The sequence below is a fragment of the Hydra vulgaris genome, chromosome 11 (assembly GCF_038396675.1).
Source record: "Hydra vulgaris chromosome 11, alternate assembly HydraT2T_AEP".
Taxonomy (NCBI): domain Eukaryota; kingdom Metazoa; phylum Cnidaria; class Hydrozoa; order Anthoathecata; family Hydridae; genus Hydra; species Hydra vulgaris.
In genome coordinates, this window is record NC_088930.1 from 8439809 (window position 1) to 8461707 (window position 21899).

Consider the following 21899-nt stretch of genomic DNA (forward strand, 5'->3'; position numbering starts at 1 on the left):
ATTTTTTTGTGGTTTAGACTGGTAATATTAAAATCTATAAAGATGTTATATCTATAAAATCCCTAAAAAGATAATATCGATATCCCTATAAAGATAATATTTTTTCCCTTCTCATTTATTTTAAGAAAGATTTTATTTTAAAATTTGAAAATTTAGTTTTGAAAACTTGATCAGCTGATTAGGTTCAACAACATTTTTGGACCTAAAATTAAGAAGGTCTAAAATTAAGAAGGTCTCATTATAAAAATCAGTCTCACTATAACAACAGTATTCTATATAAGAATGAATTAGTGATTTATAGAGAATAGGTTTTGTTAAACATGTTGAATAGTAAAATGTAGCCGTGTAGTATAAAACAAAAAAAGTTAAACAGTAGGCTCCTCAAATATGACCCTCTCATACAGTGGCCTTCTCGTTAGATTTGGAGAATAGGTTGAGTTCAATTACAAAAAAATAAAATTTTTAACTGTAAAAAGTCCAATTAAAACAAATGATTGAACTAATATATTTCCCTGATAGGTTGCAATAATCTGATAATAAAACGTAAATAGTTACCATAAGTTACAAAAAAATTATACAGTTGTGTATTTAATGATAATGAATTATGTTCTGAATTATATACTATATTGAATTGGTAAACCAAAGGTTTATATTTAAATTTTGTTTTTAATTTTACTGTTTTCAATTTTTTTTGAAACCTAATTTCACTGTTTTTGCTTCTTTTTTTTTAAATTAAATTTATTGCGACAAAAAAACTTTTTCCATGATTTTGTAGTGACAAAAAAACTTTTTCCATGTTTTTGTAGTAACAATTAAATTTTATTTCAATATTACGTTTCAGCTGCATAAGGTTTCTTTCAAACAAAATTAGAACTTTTTTATTTAAAAATTTTCTGATAAAAGTAAAAAAAATCACGATTTTACCAATTTTTAAAGGTAACGCTTTGACATTTGATTAACGTTGGCATAGGTTAAATTAAATATTTTTGTCCATCACCCGTTGACTATTGTTTAAGTTATTTTAGCAGATACTGCAGCTAGATGTTGAATAAACAAATAAAATTATTTTTATCTGTGTAATAGTAATTATAAATTACTACATAATATGGCGGTCTAAATTAAACTAATTTCTAGTTTTCTTTTCGCTTAAAAACTAAAAGTTAAGCAAAACCATAATATAATACCACTTTACAGGTATTTTTATGTTTTTTATAAATACGAAGCACTTTAGATTTTTTTGTAACATTTTTAAAAAATGCATATTTCAGTTTCAGGGTAACATTGACCTTAATGCAAAAATCACCATGGGTCAAGAACCAAGCAAAAATTGGCTTAATTTCTTACATTACATAAATCTTTCACGTTTAAATGAAATTGAATCAAACAAAGCAAACCCAAAATAATTAATTTAAAAAAGGGCATATTGGATGGGTACATAAAATAAAATTGGTTGAAAAATATAGTATCTCAGAGAGAAGTATATTTAACGATAACAATTATTTTATGATATCGAAATCAATTTTATCTCTAACTATATTTTTAAACACTAGGGGGTTTAGTAAAGTTTTTTAGAGTGATGTTTTCTTAAGTTTTTTAAAGTTAGGAAAAAAATGTTAGTTAATCCTTTGCCCTCCATTAACTGATAATGTTGCTGACTAAAGATAAACAGTCCTAGTCCTACTTTGTTGCCTGCTTCTAAATAAAAGGGTTTCCATTTATCAACGGAAGGTATAAAAAGGTCCCAATTTGCCGACTAATACTCAAAATAATGATCAAATATGGAGGAGGGGAAGGAGGGGGGGGGGGGGCCAGTTCACACTCAACACCCCTCCCCTTTGCGCCTTTCTTAAAGCTGCAATAAAAAAAATTCAATAAAATAGGAAAAAAGTGTTTTTCACGGAGGCTTATCTAAAATGTTCATGATTTGCTTTACATAATATAGTTTTTAATAATTATCTTAATTTTACCCATTCCTAATAAAATAATTTACCGTTTTTTTTAAACTTTATTTTATAACACTAACAACAAAATTATTTTTCTAAAAAATAAGAAAGTTAACCCGATAAAAGTTTACAAAGTTAAAAAGCTACACTTCCAGACTGTTGACAAGGTTAAGAATTTAAGTTTATGTTTTGGAATTAATATTTACAGAACAAACTTACAAAACAGTATTGATTTGAATTTTTGGTTCATGCAGTAAACATAACATAGGATTAGTAAAACAGCGACTAGGTGTCTTTGGAATTTGAATCTTATATGCTATTTCGTCCTAATTATAGACTATAGCGTGGAGTTTATAAAATAAAATTAGGCAACAAAAGGTTCATCGACACCTGCGAAGATAACAATCATAAAAATGGTTCCATTTTTAAGGCACCATTGTTGTTGTAAATGATGAGTGTGAAATAATATTATCATGATTTACTTAAAAACTCATATAGTTGATAAAATTTCGACTTGCTGTACCATCTTGATGTATCAAGCTGTCAACTATTTGAAATCCGTTTTTCTTTTAAAAGTCAAGGCTCTTTTTGGGTAAGAGTTTGTGCTTCATCTTTATGTAAAAACTTGCTGGAACACAATACCAATAATGCTTAAGCCATTGATAAAGACGGATGGAACAACTCAAGAAACTTTTGTGAAAAAAAAGAGACTTGGGGAGGGGCAGCACAAATCCTTCTCTTTCTCTCCCCCCCACCTCTCCTCTTACTATATAACCCTCCATTGGTGTGTCTATTTTTGAAAATTATTTTTAAAACTGAATTTGGGCTATAACTTATCTTCATAAAAATAATTTGATAAAAATTTTTCAAAATATGTTTGAGAAATTTTGTTCTCTAAGTATATTTAAAAAATTAAAATTACAACATTTTTTATTCAAAATTATTTTTGATTTTCAGTTTCTAAATCAATTAAAATTACAAAATTTAAATTGATTTAAGTTAAAAGTTATAATTTTTTGTTACTTTTACTAATTTTTTTCTGGCAAAGTTGTTACTAGTTAAGAAGTTGTTACTGGTTAAGAAGTTGTTACTGGTTAAGAAGTTGTTACTGACTAAGAAGTTGTTACTGGTTAAGAAATTGTTACTGGTTATGAAGTTGTTATTGGTTAAAAAATCCTTTCATTAGAAAAAATGTTCCTAGTAAAAACAATCTACAACACTTGATAAAGGGGACAGTGAGTAAAACATTTTTTAACAAATTTTGCTACGCCTAACTTTAAACATAGTGTTACTTTTGTAAACTATTCTAAAGTTTAGACAATTAAAAAGTATAATTAATCTATCAAAACATTTTTTATCTGACTTAAGCTGCTTAAGATTGAATTTAAGTTTGAATTTAAGTTTTAACTGCTTCTTTGAGTTGAGCATTCAATGGTATCAAGAGTGACTTTTATGCTTTTTTTTTTTTTCATTCATGAACATAAAAAAATAGCAAACCAGTTTCAACTTGATTAATTAAATGATCAAGTTGAAAGTTAGAAAATGATTGGTTTTCTTGATCTCCTAATCTTTTTCCTTCATTTGTATTATCACTAACGAGTTGTCATTGTAAAGTAAGTTTTCTGTTTTTTATTGAAATTTTATATTATTGACTGATATCTAATTTAGTACAAGATTCAATATCAGATTTGTGACTCAAAATTTTGACTGCTTTTTTTTCTCACATCAAACCCTTTTTACCAGATAAGCTTACCTTTATACCAGATAAGCTTTTTGCATTTAATGATGCAAATTTTTAATGATGCCAAAGCAAAACCTCTTTTTTAATAATAATTTGAAGTTGTTCAAACAGCCTTGAGATTTATGAGACAATTTGGTTGGTCAAACAATAACTGCATTGTCTCTCAGGCGAAGACTGATTATTTTGTTTATAGTACAAATGAGGACATTTTTAAGCAATAACTATTTCAACTGTGTCACGCTTATCATATTTTTGTTAATCCTATATGTGGCTATTTCCGATCTTTCAAATATTTCAATCCCAACTAAGCATACTCTGAAGAAAAAGAAACACTGTTACTGTTTATACCAGGTTTGCAAACTTTAAAGTGGTTAAAGCAAACCTAGTATAAACAACCAACATTAAGTTTGCAAACTTTAAAGTGGTTAAAGCAAACCTAGTATAAACAACCAACATTAAGGATAAACTATGGGTATCAGGAATATATATATGTATATATATATATATATATATATATATATATATATATATATATATATATATATATATATATATAATTGTCGTTTTGTTTTTTTAGTTGATTTATGATGCTGGAATAAAATTATCGTACATTTTGTACATATACAGCGGTTTGTCATTACTTTTAATTACATTCGTAATAGTGTTCTTTATCCCTTCTCAAAATAAACTAAATAAATGGTCCCTTGAAGAAAAAAGTCACAATAACAATAGTATAAATGGCTGTGTAACCCTAAACCCAAAAATTTCCAGCAATATTAATCATGCATTTGAAAGGTAACATCTTTTTATAAATTTCTTTTAAATAAATTAGGCATATATATATATATATATATTTGGATATATATATATATATATATTTGGATATATATATATATATATATATATATATATATATATATATATATATATATATATATATATATATGTATAATTGGATATATATGCATTATGTGTGATGTATATACAGAGCAATTAAAATTAATTTTTAATCTAGATATGAATCATTTTCAAATGTATCAACTCCTTCTTCTGAACCTAAATTTGAAAATCAAACTGCTGATGCTAGAAAACTGTCTTCCATAGTTTCTACCAGATTATCTACATTAAAAACCCAAAATATGAAATGTAATTACATTTTTTTTCCTTTTAGAATTACTGTTTTGACTTTAACTCTCGTTAGGTATTTTGTACTTTAGTACTATATTTTTAGTATCAATTTTAGCGTCAGTTATTCAATCTATAATCACTCCACTATACATGATTGAAGTCGCATGTTTGTTGAATATAAATTTGAAATATCAATCTTATGTAGGTTTTTTACAACCAAATTTAGAAAGATTGACAAAAAACAATTTGTCAGAAGGTTAGAATGTACTCTATGAAACCTAAACATTATGAATAAAATGGAGTATTGTTCAAATATCCTGAATGTTTTTTGACTGTATTTAATTTTTAGTGAGTAAGTATATAAACATATTTGGATACCTTCAGTTATGTGGAGTCTTGTTCACACCTTTTATTGGTTTGACTTTTAAAAGATTAAAGAAAACAGAGATGCAAAATCTTAATGAAAAGGAAATTTATGTATCAGGTTTACGTTCTTCCATTGCTCCTTATTGTATTCTCAACTTCTTAGCAATGTTATTTTGCGTATTTGATCTTATTAATAGTATGAAGCTGCAGGTATTTTGTTTGTTCTCCCTGTTTTTGTAATTCATTGTAATATTTGTAACAATCAATTAATGAGTCATTGGCATTGATATGATAAAACATTTTAGATACCAACATATATACTTTGTGCAACTGTGAGAGGGGTTTTGTATGCAAACCATGCAACATTTATTGGAATTGCGTGAGTTTTTAATATATTTGTGCATCTCTATATAAAATTTCAATAGATTTTCTTGATATTTTATTTATAACTTTTTTTAATATTTTAAATGTTTTTAATTTAAATTTTAAATATTTCATCAACATCATAATATTTTAAATATTTCATCAACATCTAAATATATCAGTGTAAATCTAATTTAAACGGACCTAATTATGCTAAATAAAATAAATTTCTTTATAATTGGTTTGTTGAATAGCTTGTATTGTAATTGAGGAATTAAACTTTAAAAGGAATTAAAAAGTTAAAGTTTGATCGGAAGTTTATATCAGGCTATCTACAATATTTGGTGGGCTACCAGAAAAAGCTATTGTGTTTCTGAACTTTCTGAAGAAGTTCAGAAACACAATAGCTTTTTCTACCAGAAAAAGTATTGCGTTTTTTCAGAAACGCAATAGCTTTTTCTACCAGAAAAAGCTATTGCGTTTCTGAACTTTCTGAAGAAGTTCGACGTATGCTGAGATCGGGTTCTCGTATCAACAATCTTAAACTAAACAAATTCTTGGACGAGCTCGAGTACTTATGATTGAGGAATGAAACGAAAGTACAAACGAAAAATCTGCTACTGTAGTTTGCTAAAAAAATGAAAAAGTTTATTTTTTTCCAAGTTGTAAGAAGATTAAATTAAATCAGTATGCTATGAGTGCAAATTCCCTAATCATTTGCAAAAGATCGTCACCTACGAAGGAACAAAAATCGAAAAAAATCAGGTAGAAGATGTGACAAAAGCAAAATAACGTGTTTCTTGTGCGAAGAGCATGGACACATATCAAGGATGTGTCCGAAAAACAACTCAAGGTAGTAAATGATTGCGCCAGCTCTCTTCCTAAACAATCAGTAATGGCGTTACCTACAATATGCTTAGACATAAACGATGTTCCTCAGAATGTGCTTCGTTTGAGAAACAAAATTGAGAATGGATAATTGCATGGAAATGGAATAATATTTCTTAACTTGAAACTCTAGTAAATAAGATTGCTAAATACGCTATCCTTGTTGGCATAAAACACAATTACGAAAAAGAAATTAAAGGTTGGATAGAGAAAAAATGGCTGCAAAAGTGCGATTCAAATAAAACTTTTCCAATATAAGATTTGGTTCCTCTCATCGCAGTGGTGCAGCAAAGTATAATAAAAATACAATCAGTAATAGACTTCAGGGATTTTATTGAAGCATTCACTGGGGTTTTTCACAAAAAGGTTTATCTTCGTGTGGCTAGGTAAAGCTTCTTATGAAGTGTATCTTTCGAAATTGACAGTGTGCAAATTTACATTTCTAAATTCTCGATTTAAGTCTTGCTCCATATTTGATTGAATTTGCTAATGCTTGCCAATGTTCAAAGTGAGTTCATAGAAAATCAATAAGTACGCCAGGTTAAGAATTTTGTTTCTTTGCAACTTTAGAAACAACGTCTTTTCGCTTTTTTTACAGTTGATATCATGTGATAAAATTTTCAAAACTTGATTGGTTTTCACTTATCAGCATAACAGAAATGTTTTATCTGTGCAAGCTTATCGACGAAAAAATTCGTTTCGCGTTAATATTTTGTTTTAGGAAAAATGCCCTTCAAGTTAATTAAATTTTTAAAATAAGGTTAAAACTCTCGAATGACTTGGTGAAAAGACTTGTGGCTAAAGGGTATTTGATTTCAATGAAACTTTCAGCAATTTAAAAAAGTTTGTTAAATAACATTGTAGGCAAAAAATGCTAAATTTCAGAAATTCAAATCTGAGATCAATGGTGTTTTCAACTAACTTGCAGAACCTTTAGGATCAAGCTTTGATGGTTCTTTAGTAACATGCACAGTTTAATTTGCTTTATAATTACAAGCTAAAATAAATAAATGTAAAAAGTAAATAACGTAAATGCCGAATTTAATAAAAGTACGATTATTACTTTTTATTACTTTTAGTAAATGTTTTTAAATAACATAATACTTAAAAAAGAAAAAGTAAAAACCTAAATAGTACAATATTTAAACTACTTTAAACATTTATACAAAACTATTCATGAGAGGTAGTAAATAGTTTAATAAAACAGTTTTTATATTTAAAGAGAAATTGTTATCATAAAAAGCTTTATAAAGCAACAATAAAACGATACCACAATGTTGTTTTGTTAATATAAAGAGATGGCGTTAATATAAAACAACTTTACTAAATTGTTTTATTGCTGTTTCATACAGTTTATAATATTAATAACACAGTCCAATGAAATTTTAATTATTTTACTCTTTTTTTGCATACAATTTGTTTTTGTTGTAGTATTTGTCATTCTGATAACATAGAACCCTAATATCTTTAAAACATGACGTGATAGAAAAAAAAGGATTGCTTTTTTAAAATAAGAATGAGGAATACAATAAAAAGATATAGTGTATGCAAAAAAAAAAAAAAGTAAAATTTCGTTAGCCTGTGTAACATAAAAACGCTTAAAATTTATAAATAGAACTATTTTAAATAGCAAATTAAAACATTTTCGTTACAAAACACATTCGTATTAAACCTTTAAACCTAATACTTGTGCAAAAACATATAATATGTATCTATTCGTCACAAACACTATCTATTGACCAAACAAGAAAGATCAAATCAAAAAAATAAAAGAATAAACTAGGGTTGTTCATCGTAAACAAAAACTTACAAAAATTTCGCATTTTTATCTTCCGTATTTCAAGTTGCTATTGCGGAAGTTGTAGGGGAGAACGGGGTGAGACAAAAAAAATTTGCTTGCGAGCTGCGCTTTAAATTTCCACAAAAACCATACAAATCGGTTTAAAACTATAGTCCAATGAATTGTCATGTTAAATTATTGCAAAACCCATTATTTAACCATCAAATTAAGTTCTAGGGCTTGGTTTTTTAAAGTGACACTGTTTGTCCCATGTCACCCCATGTTGGGGTGAAATGGGACAATGGTTGGGGTGAAATGGGACAAAAATAGAACAAATAATTTTAAGCATTATTTTATTGTTTATTCTACTCCTTATGTAACATAACAATACACAAAATTTATTTATGTTTAGCAAAAACAAAATACCATTCTGAATGCATTCGTAACTTTGTTCAACAGGTTGCTTGATGTTTAAATTGAGTCAAAATTACGTTGATGTCTGAGGGGGTAACTTTTTTTCTTTTTCTTATCTTTATCTTCTTTTTTTCTTTTACATTCTGATAAACTTTCAACTAGTTCATTTCTTGTTGGTGTGTCAGTCAATACCAGAGACCTAGAACATTTTCTTTTTGCACTCTTTCTCTTTGCCACCCTTTCACACGCTTTTAGAAATGACCTTATATCTTCTGCTGTCCGATGGTAGGCAGAAGCGCTGATTTGCTGTTTCTTTTCATTAATAACTTCAGATACAATACACAGTGATGTGGGGATTGTTTGTTTGTCGGAATTGTCATTAGCTGGAATTGGTCGATCATATACATAAGAACATAAAAAGTACAGGAAAATGCTAGCTGCTTTAAAACCATTTTTAATGTTTTGGGAAGTAAAGGCTCTCGTATAAGCTATTCCTAAATTTTCAGAAATGTCATATATCGTCATAGGAGTATTTGGATGTGCCTTTAACCATGAATCACATGCTGAATTGTAAAATTTTTAAAATGGCCTAAATACTGATTTGTCAAGTGGTTGGAGTTTGTGGCTGCAATGGGGTGGCAATGTCAAGAGCACAACATTGCTTTCCTTAGCTTTATCCATCAGTTCAATCGATATATGAGTTTTGTGGTTGTCCATTATTAAAAGTAATGGATGATCCTTGCTAGGATGTCCATACTCCACAAAATGATGAAACCATTTCAAAAAAATTTCTGTATTTATCCATCCACTAGGATTAGCATCACCTTTTGTACCTGTTGGTGCACCTATAAGCATATGGCTACAAAAGTGGACACGAGGAAATATCAAAAACAGTGGAATAAAATTTCCAAGGGCATTAATGCAACCCACCATTGTAACTAGGGTTCCCCTTTCAGCAGAAGTTACCTGTCTTACTTGCTTTACTTCTTTACCAGCAATCACTTTCACTGGCTTATGAACAGTTGTCAGACCTGTTTCATCAATATTGTAAATGCAATCAGCAGAAAAGATATAGCGCTTCTGCACACTGTCAAGGTTTTTGAACAAAGTATCTACATTTGTGCAATTGAAACTAGTTGTTCGACTGAGGCTGGTAGCTTCTGGCGTACGAATATATAATTTTGTACGATTTAAGAATAATTAAAACCATTCAGTTCCAGCTGTTTCACTCTTTTTCCAGTTTTCTGGTATTTTAATGTCATTTTTAATTGCATATTGATATGCAAGTTGCTTTGTTTCTCTAACATCAAGCCCATAATGCATATTAGATGCTTGACGAAGATATATTGAAAGTTCATCTTCTTGTGTCTTATTAAAAATATATTTATGTTGTTCATCAAAGTATAAGTTACTGTAAGAAGTTTCTTTATTAACCTTTATTTTCCGCTGTAAACTTGATTTTGAAATTGTATACTCTTATGCAGCTGCTCGTAGTGATAAACTGCCAGATTCGACAGCCATCACAGCAGCTTTTATTGTATGAGCATCAGGTTTTAACTGACTTGTCACTCGTTTGTACTTTCTTGGCATCTGAAAAATTATAACTCATATTACTCACTCCATTATTTAAAAAAATTATGCTCTTTTTAATTGCATTAACCAAAATCTAGATTAGGCTATAAATTTTAAATTTTTTTTAATGAAAATAAAATAGTATCACAACACTATAAAACTTATAATGTGATTAAATTTAATAAGGCTAATAGTGAAGAACTTTATTTAAACTGAATTTAAAATACAAAAATGATTGGCATTAAAACAATATTTACTGTGAAAGATGTCTTCAGGACATAGTAACAAAGAAATCCAATATAATAATTATTATTTTCTATGATAAAAAACACTTTACTATAAAGTAAACATTGAAATCTTATCATAAACATAAACATAATTTTCTGTTCACTTGCTTTTTTACAAAAAAATAGAGTATAAAAGTTAAAGTACAGTAAATTAAAAAAATGATAAAATTGAACAGTGTCCCATTTCACCCCAATTCTCCTGGCCCAAGTCACCTTATCACTAGTAGGTGTTCAGTAGTTAAATAAAACAATAGTGAATAATTAAAAACCATAAACATAAAAATATATGCAAACAACACATAAATATTTAATATTAATGATGTCTTCAAAATCCAGGAAAATTGTTAGATTTTTACATATTTGCAAATAATCCGAAAAAAAAACACTTCTGAAACTTAAAAAACACAATAATATGAAGAAGCTATTGCAAACTTATAACATATATAAAAAACTTTTGCTTTATTAAATTTTTCACTGAGATATTGCCAAGTCCCATCTCACCCCGTTATCCCCTACTTGCGCAAATTCACATTCCGTAACGCATTAAACGAAGAAAAAAAAAAGGTAATAATTCCGTAAAAACCATTTATGAAAAGAAACTTACGAAACAAATCATTTCGCAAGAATACTTGCGAAACAGTTTCTTAAGGAAGAAGCATTTCGGAATGTGCCCTTATGGAATAGACTCGAAAGCATTAATTAAACTGTTATACAAAAAAGTGTTATTATTTATTATTTCAATAAAATAATGTTGTTAAATGATTCTTCAATAGTTTATACATATATATCTGGTATGCATACATATATACATATATACATATATATATATATATATATATATATATATATATATATATATATATATATATATATATATATATATATATATATATATATATATATATATATATATATATATATATATATATACATACATCCAGTGACCTGGAAAGGTTAAGAAAGTTAGGATGCAGAGAAGGCGGGGGGGGGGAGAAGGGGCTGAAAAAGAAATTAAGGGAGCCTAACGCAACTAAAATTTAAATAGAAAAAACTGAAATTTTGAGTAAGTTTTGAGGGAAAGAGCCACACTCCCTCCGCAACATGTATGCCAGTGTTTATATATATTTATATTTATCAAGTACCGGCTTTGGTTTACTTCCAACTTTCGGTTGTTTAGCGTCTTTAGCTTAGCAGAAATGGAGGTTTACTATTTATATTCTCATATATAAAAACTTAGTAAAATATTTGCTTCCATTACAAAGTTTAATTGAACTGTTGTTCGGCCATTGTTAGTTCTTACTGAATTTTGTAATTAATTTATCACTACCTTTCAGACTAGCAAAACTTCTGAATCTTTCAGCGCGTGTATAGTCCTGGTGAGCCTCTATGTTAAATTTTTTTCCGGGGAAGGGTCGTACCGTCCGTGCCCATTTTTTTGCTATAAAATCTTGCAACTAATTCTTTACTGCTCTCTAAAACAACTAGAGCTTTAAAAATTTTAGCAATTGTATAGTTTCAATAACATTGGGATGTTGAAAACCAAAGCATTTTCCAGGGCCAACGGTACAAAGGGCAACAAACGCCCTTCTCATCCTGACTTTTTTTATTTATTTTGTTAATGAAAACATTTTAGAAAAAAATATTGAAAAGGATATCTGTGAAATTTTTTTAAATTTACTTGTTGTCATTGAGGTAATAAAAGCGAAAGCGCATCTAACAGAGCACCTCAAAAATAAAAAAATTGGCTAAACATAAAATTATTCTATTTGAAAACAAGTAAAATCTATTTTTAGGCATTTTATAATATAATTAAGTTTAAGCATTTATCACTTAAATTAGGTCTTTTTTTGAATTCAACATAGGAATTGTTTCTTGATTTTGCAATTGCATTCGCATGTTAACGTTGTTCAAGTTATCTTCATTATTTAATTTTTATTCATCAAATAACATTCTAAAATGTATATTTTATGAAAGTCTTGATCTTTATATAGAAGTTTAAAACTGAAACTTATCAATATCATATAAAAAATTGGTATTTTAATTACTTACTTAATTATATACATATTTGATTCATAGGACGTAACTAAATATATTTATTATGTCGCATTTTGTAAGTTTTTTTCCGTTAAGAACTGTTTCGCAAGAACTCTCGTTTCGAAAGAAATTTGGTTTTTTATCATTATTTTAAAAAACAAAACCTTAAAATGTTCATATGTTGCAGTATTGTAAATAAAGTTTTACTATAAACATTTTGGTATATAAAAATTTTATTTTTTGCAATTATATCCATTTGACCAACAAAATTTTTTTACAGACTTCTAAACGTTGTTTAGCGAAAGAGCTCGTTTCGCAAACGCGACTTCTGTAAGCGCTACTTTCGTATGTAGCAAAATAGTTTTATTTTGTAATTCAAATTGCGAAAGGCTACATTTCGTACGTAGCATTTGCGAAATGAACATTGATGGTTTTTTTTGTTCCATAAAATTCGGTACGAAAAAAATAATTCTGATTCTCAATATCCTTCCGAAAGAATTATATTTTTCCGGAATTGTACGAAATCTTCCGGTTAACAACTCTCGAGTAAACTCAAGAACTACTAAATTTATTAGATATCACGTTTTTTCTAAACGTGGTATCTAATAAGTTTAGAAATGATAAGTGGTAATAATAAGTTTAGTAAGTAGTAAAGTCACAAAACTAATGTTTTGAGAAAATCTACTTTAATCAAACAGTTTTAAATATGGATTTAAAATGGTTGATCAAAGTAAATTTTCTTAAAACATTTTGCAACTTTAGTATTTTTAGCACTAAGCTCTTCAATTATAAATTTTTGTGGCATATTATTTTGTGGCATTATTGTAAGCGAGCGTTAAACTCTTTTAAATTTAAAAAAAAAATTTTAATTTCATATATTTTATTCAAGATGATTTTAATTTTATAAGAGTAAAATTCTCTTCGGCAAATTTGTTGAATTTAATTGTTTATATATATATGTATATATATATATATATATATATATATATATATATATATATATATATATGTATATATATATATATATCTATATATATATATATATATATATATATTTTAATAAGTATTATTTAAATTATTTAAATATAATAATTAACTTTGAATTATGAAAAATAAGTTTAAAAGTAAAAATTTAAAATGCCTCTTCGGCAAATAGATTTCTTTATAAAATAAATTTCTGAAAAAACTTGCGTATTTATATAAAATGTTTAATCTTGATATCGCTATAAATAACGGAGTCATGGTATTAGGTCTTTTATATCCTTTTAAAAACTTCTTGTTAAAATTAAGGTTGCCAGATGTCCGACTTTTGCGAAGGAGAACTCAGTAAAAAAAATTATGTCTAGAGGTTTGGCGGCGTGTTCTCCTCCGTAGAAGCCGGACGTCTGGCAGCCTTAGTTAAAATAATTTTTAGCTAGGAGCTTATTATGTGTTAGCAGCATATAAGATATAAATACAAGCATATATATGGCTAACTATTGCAAGTAAATGTTTTTAAGCATGTTAATAGTCAATAGTTAAGTAGTAACTTAATTTTAGAAACTGGTTGTTTTTTATTTAGTTTACGAGTAAACTTACTATGTATTAATTTATTAAGTAAATCAGACTAAATTTAATTTTAAATTTTAAGTAAAATATTATTGACCTCCACGCAGAGATTTAAAGTAACTAAAATTTGAAAAAGCTTGGGTGAAAAAAGCATGTTGAATAAAAAGCATGTTGGATGAAAATCTCCTCGCAAGGAACTCATGACCATCTTCTGTTTAAAAATTGAATTTAGGGTGACGTAGTCTAATTAAAACCTCATACATAAATTAATTTAAATCAAATATATTCTGAATAGAGTTGTTAATCATCAAAGATATTTATAAATAGCCATAAGTACTAATATGAAGTAAACACCTGTCATATTCAATAATGAAATAAACGAGATGATAACAAAAAAGTATAATAAAAGTAGTATTAAAAATAATAGTTGTGGTAATAGCGATTTAAAATAATAATAAACATTATAAAAAATATATATTATACTAACATATATATAATAAAAATAAAAGTAATAACAGTAATAATTTATAAATAATTTATAAATAGTTACAGCATTATTAACAACCAGTAAGAATAATAACGTTTATTTCGATAAAAATATAGCAATAATAACGATTGTAGCGATGCATTCATCGCTACAATTGTTATTAATGCTATATTTTTATCGAAATAAAGAAAAAATAGAATACTAATGAAAATATTTCAGTTAAAGAAAAGTTAAGTTAATAATTTTAACAAAAGATTTTAAAATTAGTATTTATAGAAATATTTACAGAAAAGTTTTTATTTATCTAATATTTTTTATTAGATAAATAGAAGCTCAGAGGGTTATAAATAATAAGTTGTAGTAAGTATAAAATTTATAAACAAAATTTTGCTAAAAAATAGTTAAAGAGAGCAGTTTTAAAATTGACAATGATGTAAAAGATTTTCGTTGGAAAGGTAGATTGTTCCGTGTTTGTGTGCTTTTATGTTGTATGGATTCATAGCCGTAATAAACAGTTCAATATTTAGGTACAGATCTGCTGGCAACTTAAAGTTGCCAGCAGATCGTAAAATATAGTTATAATTTTCCTTACAATTAAAAAAGTTGATAAATGTAAAAGGTAGGCTATTATAATTTTGGTTCCAAACAAGCTGGAGATTTGATAGCTGAATAAGGTTACACAAAAATAGAGTATGCTACAGCTCGAATTAGAATCTTAGAAATTAATTAACTTTAGAGCTCTATTTTGGAGTTAGTCTTGTAACCTGCTTAAATTGTCCCAAAACTTGACAATCTGAGATAAGAGTTAAAAATTGTATGATATATATATAGCAAAGTTTCATGATTAACATAATGACAGATTTTAGCTAACATGGCGTTCGATCTGCTTAATTTCAATGCTAAACTAAAAAAGAAAAAAATAACAAAACACGAAAAATAAATTTTTTAAGAAAAAAATAATCGCAAAGAAGCAAAAAGCAATTGCGACTCGAGACTGTGATACGCTTATTTTAAGTCTTGTTATCGTATAATTTTTTCCAGATGTTGTGCAATACAGGAATTACAATTACAAACTTCATTGAGCAAGTTTAGTTGTTCGGTCTACAGAGAACATACAGCAACTTATAAACTTAAATTTACGAGTTATTGTATGATAATCTAAAACTTTATCTAGATAAATACAAATACAGCATCCACACTTACTTAAAGGAAAAATGCGATTGATTACCAAAAGGTTTGAAAGATATAGTGAGTACAAATACAATAGAAAGATATTAAACTAAACGTGGATCAATCTGCGATCTGAAATGCCTTTAAAAATGCATTTTATATATATATATCTATATATATCTATATATATATATATATATATATATATATATATATATATATATATATATATATATATATATATATATATATATATATATATATATATATATATATATATATATATATATATATATATATATATATATATATATATCTAAATATATATATATATATATATATATATATATATATATATATATATATATATATATATATATATATATATATATATATATATATATATATATATATATATATATATATATATATATACATACATATATTTATGAAATGAAAATACAAATGAAATACTTGTTAAAATATAAATAAATATATAATAAACACAAATAAAATATAATAGTAAATAGGTGTAATAATTTAGTTGTTAGTGCATCAATTTTTCAAAATATCTTACTTCAGATAAAATCAATTTATAAAACTAATAACTTTTTATTTACCATTTTTCTACCCAAGATCAATTAAGTTAATTGAAAATATGAAACTAAGTTGAGAGATCTGCAAACTGTTTAAAGTATATTTTATTTAGGTTTCCTTCATCTCAATTTGGAACATTGTTTGGATTGAGTACATTTCTTGCAGGAGTATTTGGTTTGCTACAGTACGCTTTGTTTTACCTAACAAACCATGTTTTTGATGGAACACCATTTTGGGTAAATTACATGTTTTATAAGATAATTATAGGTAGTCTATTAAAACATATTGTGCAATAGAGTTGTTATGTTTTTTTTTTAATTTGTTAGTTTTAAATTCAACATTTTTTTTTGGATAATAAAATTGATATAACTTTTTAAATTTTTAAATTGATTATGACGGTACTAGGTTTTATAAGTTCATTGAGTGATCTTATAAACTTATATTGAAACAGTTTAAATACTCAATTCTCGTGTCCTTTTTGGAATAGAACTAAACATTTTAAACATCGATAACAAGCTCATCAAATTTAGTATTATTTATAATTATTGTCAGAGTTATTTTTAGACAAAAATAATTTTAAAATTTTTCTTGTCAAAAAAGAACAATCTTGTTCCATTGCAATAACGTGATCCTATCTTTTTGCATATAGTTTCCGATGGAAAAAACTTTTTTTTCTGCTTCTATGCCTGTTAATAGAACTAATGAGTTTACAATAGGAGTATTCAGTTTCTTTGCATACACCGTTATTTAATGGCTAGAAACTTTTTAAACTTTTAAACATCTACTTTTGGTGGTTTATGTTGATCCTTTATGATGTTTCATAAAGTTTTATACAAATCTCAATTTTAAAACATTTAGTTAATCCCTAAATATAAGTTGCTATTAATCATGTTATAAAATAATTGAAAAAAAGGTTGTTACTAATCAAATCACTCCTGTTTAACTAACCTACTAAATGTAAAAAATATTGCCATAGATAATGTTTATCTCAATTTATTAAAATTATTGATTTATCAAAATGCTTTTGACAAGAATCCGCTCAACTTTCTTATTTTAAAACTTGAAGCTTATGGTGTTAAAGGACCATCACTTTGTTGGATAAAAAAACTTTATTGTTAACCATGGTTTTTGTAACTGACACTTACTCAAAGTTACGGTTTTATTGAAAATAGAGTTCCCCAAGGCTCTATCCTTTCTGAGTTACTTTTCAATATATATGTCAACAATATCCCTGAAGTAATGAAGTCAAAAGTAGTTAAAGTAATTAAGTCAAACAGCATACTTTTCGCTGATGATAGTAAAAAATTTTGTACTCTTGAAAATACTTAATCTTTTCAAAAGTTACAAAATAATTTTGATGTTCTTGTTGTATGGTCTCAAAAAAGAGGAATAAAATTTAACACTTATAAATGAAATGTACTACACTAAGGACATAACATTAAATCCCATACGTACACTATGTAAGATTCAGATCTAAAAAAAAGAATCCGTATAAAACTCACAATTTGTGAACGGAATTTATTTGTTCGCGTAGACTCGAACTTGTTATTTTTAAAAGGCATAACTAATTAAGACAACAAAGCAACACAAATATTGGGTTTGATAAAAAGATAATTTTCATCTTATCTAAATCTATATCTCCCGTTTGAACCAAGACTATTGGCGTTAAATATGACAAGTGTGAAGTACGGAATAATTCGTGGAGATCTAATTATTTTCTTCAAATGGTGCAATAATAATAAAGGTGATATAAATTATTTGAAATTGATAACATATTTTTTACCCGTGGTCATATATTGAAACTTAAAAGAAATTCCTACCGTTAAGTATGCGTACAAACATTTTTTCTATTAAAATAGTTAATAAATGTAACACTCTTTTTAATCACATCATAAAAGAACCTTCGCTAAAAAAAATTTAAGATGCTTTTCGACAACTAATATAGCATTGTCAAGGTACTTCGGTACCACCACGGCTCTTTAATCAAAAAATAGTTATGATAAACGTCTTTCGATAATGAAAGTATGTCAATAATGAAATTAGTACCAAGCAATTTTAAAAGTATAATAGTGATATTTATAAAGCCCATTCTTTATTTAGATATTTTTCAGAATAAGCGTCAATAAATAAAGCGTAGAAGCGGAAAATAAGGATGTAATAGAATATAAAATAAGGATGACTTGTAGTTTAGTTGGTGTTTAATTTCAGCAATAAGCATACAGACTTTTTTTTAAAAAATAGTTCAATTTTACAATTTTTTGGCTTTAAAATTAAAACTAAAATATTTTATGAAAAAACCGCTTCATATCTTTTTTGATGGTGCCATTAGCGTCAGTTAAAGCCTAATTTGGAAATTCCTAGTTTGGATTTAAGTCATCCCCCAGCCCCCCTCCTTCAAATTTTTTGAAGTATTACATTTTTTAAAAGTAAAAAAAATTTGGTAACGCAATTTACATACAACAAAAGAAAAATGAATTTAAAAAAATTTAAAAAGACTTTTAAAAAATTATAGATTATAGATTTTCAATTTATAGATTGAAATCTTCAAATTGAAACGAGCGTCAGAAAATAGTTTTATATACTTTTATTTAGAAAGTTTATAGAAAAACAGACTGGAAATACAAGAAGTAGAAAATTTTGCTAAAAATGCGATTTTTGATAGGCATAAGTACTGGTATTTTAGTACTGTGACAAGACTGTAAAATTTCAGTATTGTGACAACACTAGACTGAAATGCACTTTTATGTGGATTAGTTTATATAAAACTTACATTGTTAAACTTTTATATAACCAGGTTGACAGGAATTATATGCAAACAAATGTTTTTTTGTTAACCGTTAAATAAAAAAATTAAAAAAGAAAAAGTAGAAAAACAACCAAACTAAATGTTGTTATTAATAAAGTTATAAAACAAACAAGTTAATGATTGCTATTAAATTTATTGGGGATACTGATTTTTCATCGGTGATGGGAGGAAGAGAGATGTTTTTATGGTAACTCTTTTCCCTTTCCCTCCCTACCAATCTCATTAAACGGGTCTTCACCAAATCAAACATTTCTATGCTTATCTATTCCACACCACTCATTTCTATGCTTATCTATTCCACACCACTCATTTCTATACTTATCTATTCCACACCACTTATTTATATACTTATCTGTTGCACACTTATTCCTTATTTACTTCAATATTTTTTAGTCAATGGTAAGAAAAAAGTTCTTAAAAAAAAGTTGTTTTAAGGGTAAAAAAAATAACATAGGCACCTTTTTGCATACATAGAGCTTATAATAAATTCATAAAACGGAATGTTTTTTGTCTTACTTCGATAAAAATAAATTTCATTAAGCTATCGAAGTAACTTCGCGTTACTTCGATAGCTTAATGAAATTTATTTTTATTTTTTAAATCTGTCCGTAAATATTTTTATCATAAAAATAATTAAAGTGAAAAAGACTTTTAATTGTTAAAATAGAATTTTAAAGTTTTTCTAGCTTCTTCTTTTTCTTATTTTTTTTTTTTTTTTTTTGCCTCCACAGTATCTCCACCTTCTGGAGTAGCAGGACTGTCTTATTAAATTTTTTTAAATTAAGTTTCAGGCCATACTTTTTTAGGACCATCCACAGCTTATAAGAATTAATTACCTGAGCACATTAATAGCCTAAGTATCTCTATGGTGACATGCGCAACAAATTTCTACCGATGTTTTGATATCTTTTGAAATTTTAAGCATTTTTAAAAGTTCTCTTCTCTGTCGTTTGTTATAGTATGTAATATCTAAATAAATATTATGGATCTATCTAAAAAAATTCAAAAGAGTTTTTTGAGTTAAGAAAAAAAAAAAAAAGTTTAAAGAGTTTAAACTACGACGGTTTGTTTCAAAAACTCTGCGAGCCAATCACTTTGCTGAAATAATTAAAAAATTCAAAAGGTGTTACTTAATGATAACTGGTGAAAGCGTTACACCCAAAATTCACACCGTCTTCTACCACATCAAAGATTTTATCAGTCGCAAAGGATCACCTTGGCTCCATTTAGTGAAAAAACTGTTGAAACTGCTCATCAAGACTTTTATAAACTTTGGTCAATGTATAAACGAAAAAATAATCACCCTGAGTACAAAGAAAGGTTGTTATGCTGCATACCTGATCTGAACTGTATGCATCTTTAAATAAACTATACCATTATTCATTTTAATAGATTAGGCAGCAGAAAATTATAGCTTATGGTTTATAATGAATATTTTAATCATTTTAATCCTTTGCTGCTGTTAGTAATTATGAATTTTAATATTGCATGTAAAAATATTGAAGAGTATTTGACTAAAAGAGTATATTAAACTACTTTGAATAAATTTCTTGAGAAGAAAATCAAATTCCTGTTTGATGGAAATACTATGTAAAAAATTATTTAGTTATTTTTTTCACTTCATTTTTAAAGTCAATGTATTTAAGCAGGTTTTAAGAGCCAAAATAATTATTTTAACAGAAAAGTTTTATTCTTGTTTTACCAACTGATAGTCCTTTTGCCAGGTTTTTCACTTTTTTTAGCACCTTTTTTTTGCATTTTGGCAGTAGTTTATACTTTAAGAAATCTTGAGATATTTACGCTATGCACAACCCAATTCAAAACTTGCAAATCAATATTTTTGTCTATAGAATGAAAATGGTAGAAATAAAACAACTATAATAACTTTTATTTCATAGTAGAACATTTATTTAATCTTTATTTTGAAAATGGTGATTTAATATCACATTATTCAGTAATGTTTTGAGGTCTAAGTAGCAAAAATCTAACTAAATATTAGCTATAACTGCCATAAATCTTTAACCAGTAAACCAATCCAACTTAAACTTTATCTAGAGTTTGGTGTGGCCATATGCTCCATTGGCACTAACTTATATTAAATTATATAGTTCTTATTCTACAGATGTTTCTATTGTAGCACTTTAAAATTCTCTGTAAAATAAACAGAAAATTAGTTGTTAACTGTTGCATTTAAAACCAAAACCTTTTTTCTATTTTTATTTAAAAAAAGAAAAAGAAAAATATATTGGACGCCCATACTGTATACATATATACACTGCCATACATAACTACATACATATAATCACTGGCATACATTCATATATATATATGTAAAAGAATTCGTTAAATTGTTATAAGTGTGTAAAAATAGTTTATTTTTGAATTTTAGTCAAACCTTATACAGCTATTATTGGTTTCATTGGGCAACGCATACCCGATTTATGTTTGGTTTTATAGTCGTAAAAAAGAAATCACTTCATCAACAAATGAACCACCTCATCATCAAAATCAAACCATTTCATCAACAAATTAAAGAATTATTTATGAGCTTTTTAAAATGGTTGAAAATAATTTGTAAATTTTTTATGAATAATGTGAAATTTATTTTATCGCAAAACTAGTTGTAATTTTGATTCAAAAGAAAATGTTTGCTCTCAACTTAATGTAGCAGAAACGAACGTAAAAAGTTATCATGAAAATTATTTCAAAAGTAGAACTTCGTTACATCCCTAACGTGTGTATATATATATTTATGTTTATGTATATATATATATA

The 21899-nt window shown here is 26.7% G+C and overlaps 1 protein-coding gene across 5 annotated transcripts in view; it reads left to right on the forward strand.

Annotated features, from left to right (window-relative positions):
• The window catches only part of LOC136087380 (equilibrative nucleobase transporter 1-like), a 56030-nt gene extending 34289 nt beyond the window's left edge, over nucleotides 1-21741 (forward strand). For 3 of the 5 annotated variants that reach the window (XM_065809990.1, XM_065809992.1, XM_065809994.1), the window contains 7 exons: nucleotides 4262-4479; nucleotides 4700-4830; nucleotides 4916-5068; nucleotides 5162-5388; nucleotides 5484-5557; nucleotides 16431-16554; nucleotides 21514-21741. In XM_065809990.1, coding sequence (XP_065666062.1) covers nucleotides 4262-4479; nucleotides 4700-4830; nucleotides 4916-5068; nucleotides 5162-5388; nucleotides 5484-5557; nucleotides 16431-16554; nucleotides 21514-21657 — 1071 coding nt within the window. In that variant the 3' untranslated portion in view covers nucleotides 21658-21741. The remainder of the gene's footprint in view (nucleotides 1-4261; nucleotides 4480-4699; nucleotides 4831-4915; nucleotides 5069-5161; nucleotides 5389-5483; nucleotides 5558-16430; nucleotides 16555-21513) is intronic. The other 2 variants (XM_065809991.1, XM_065809993.1) reach the window with 1 other exon arrangement.
• Nucleotides 21742-21899: the final 158 nt, after the last annotated feature.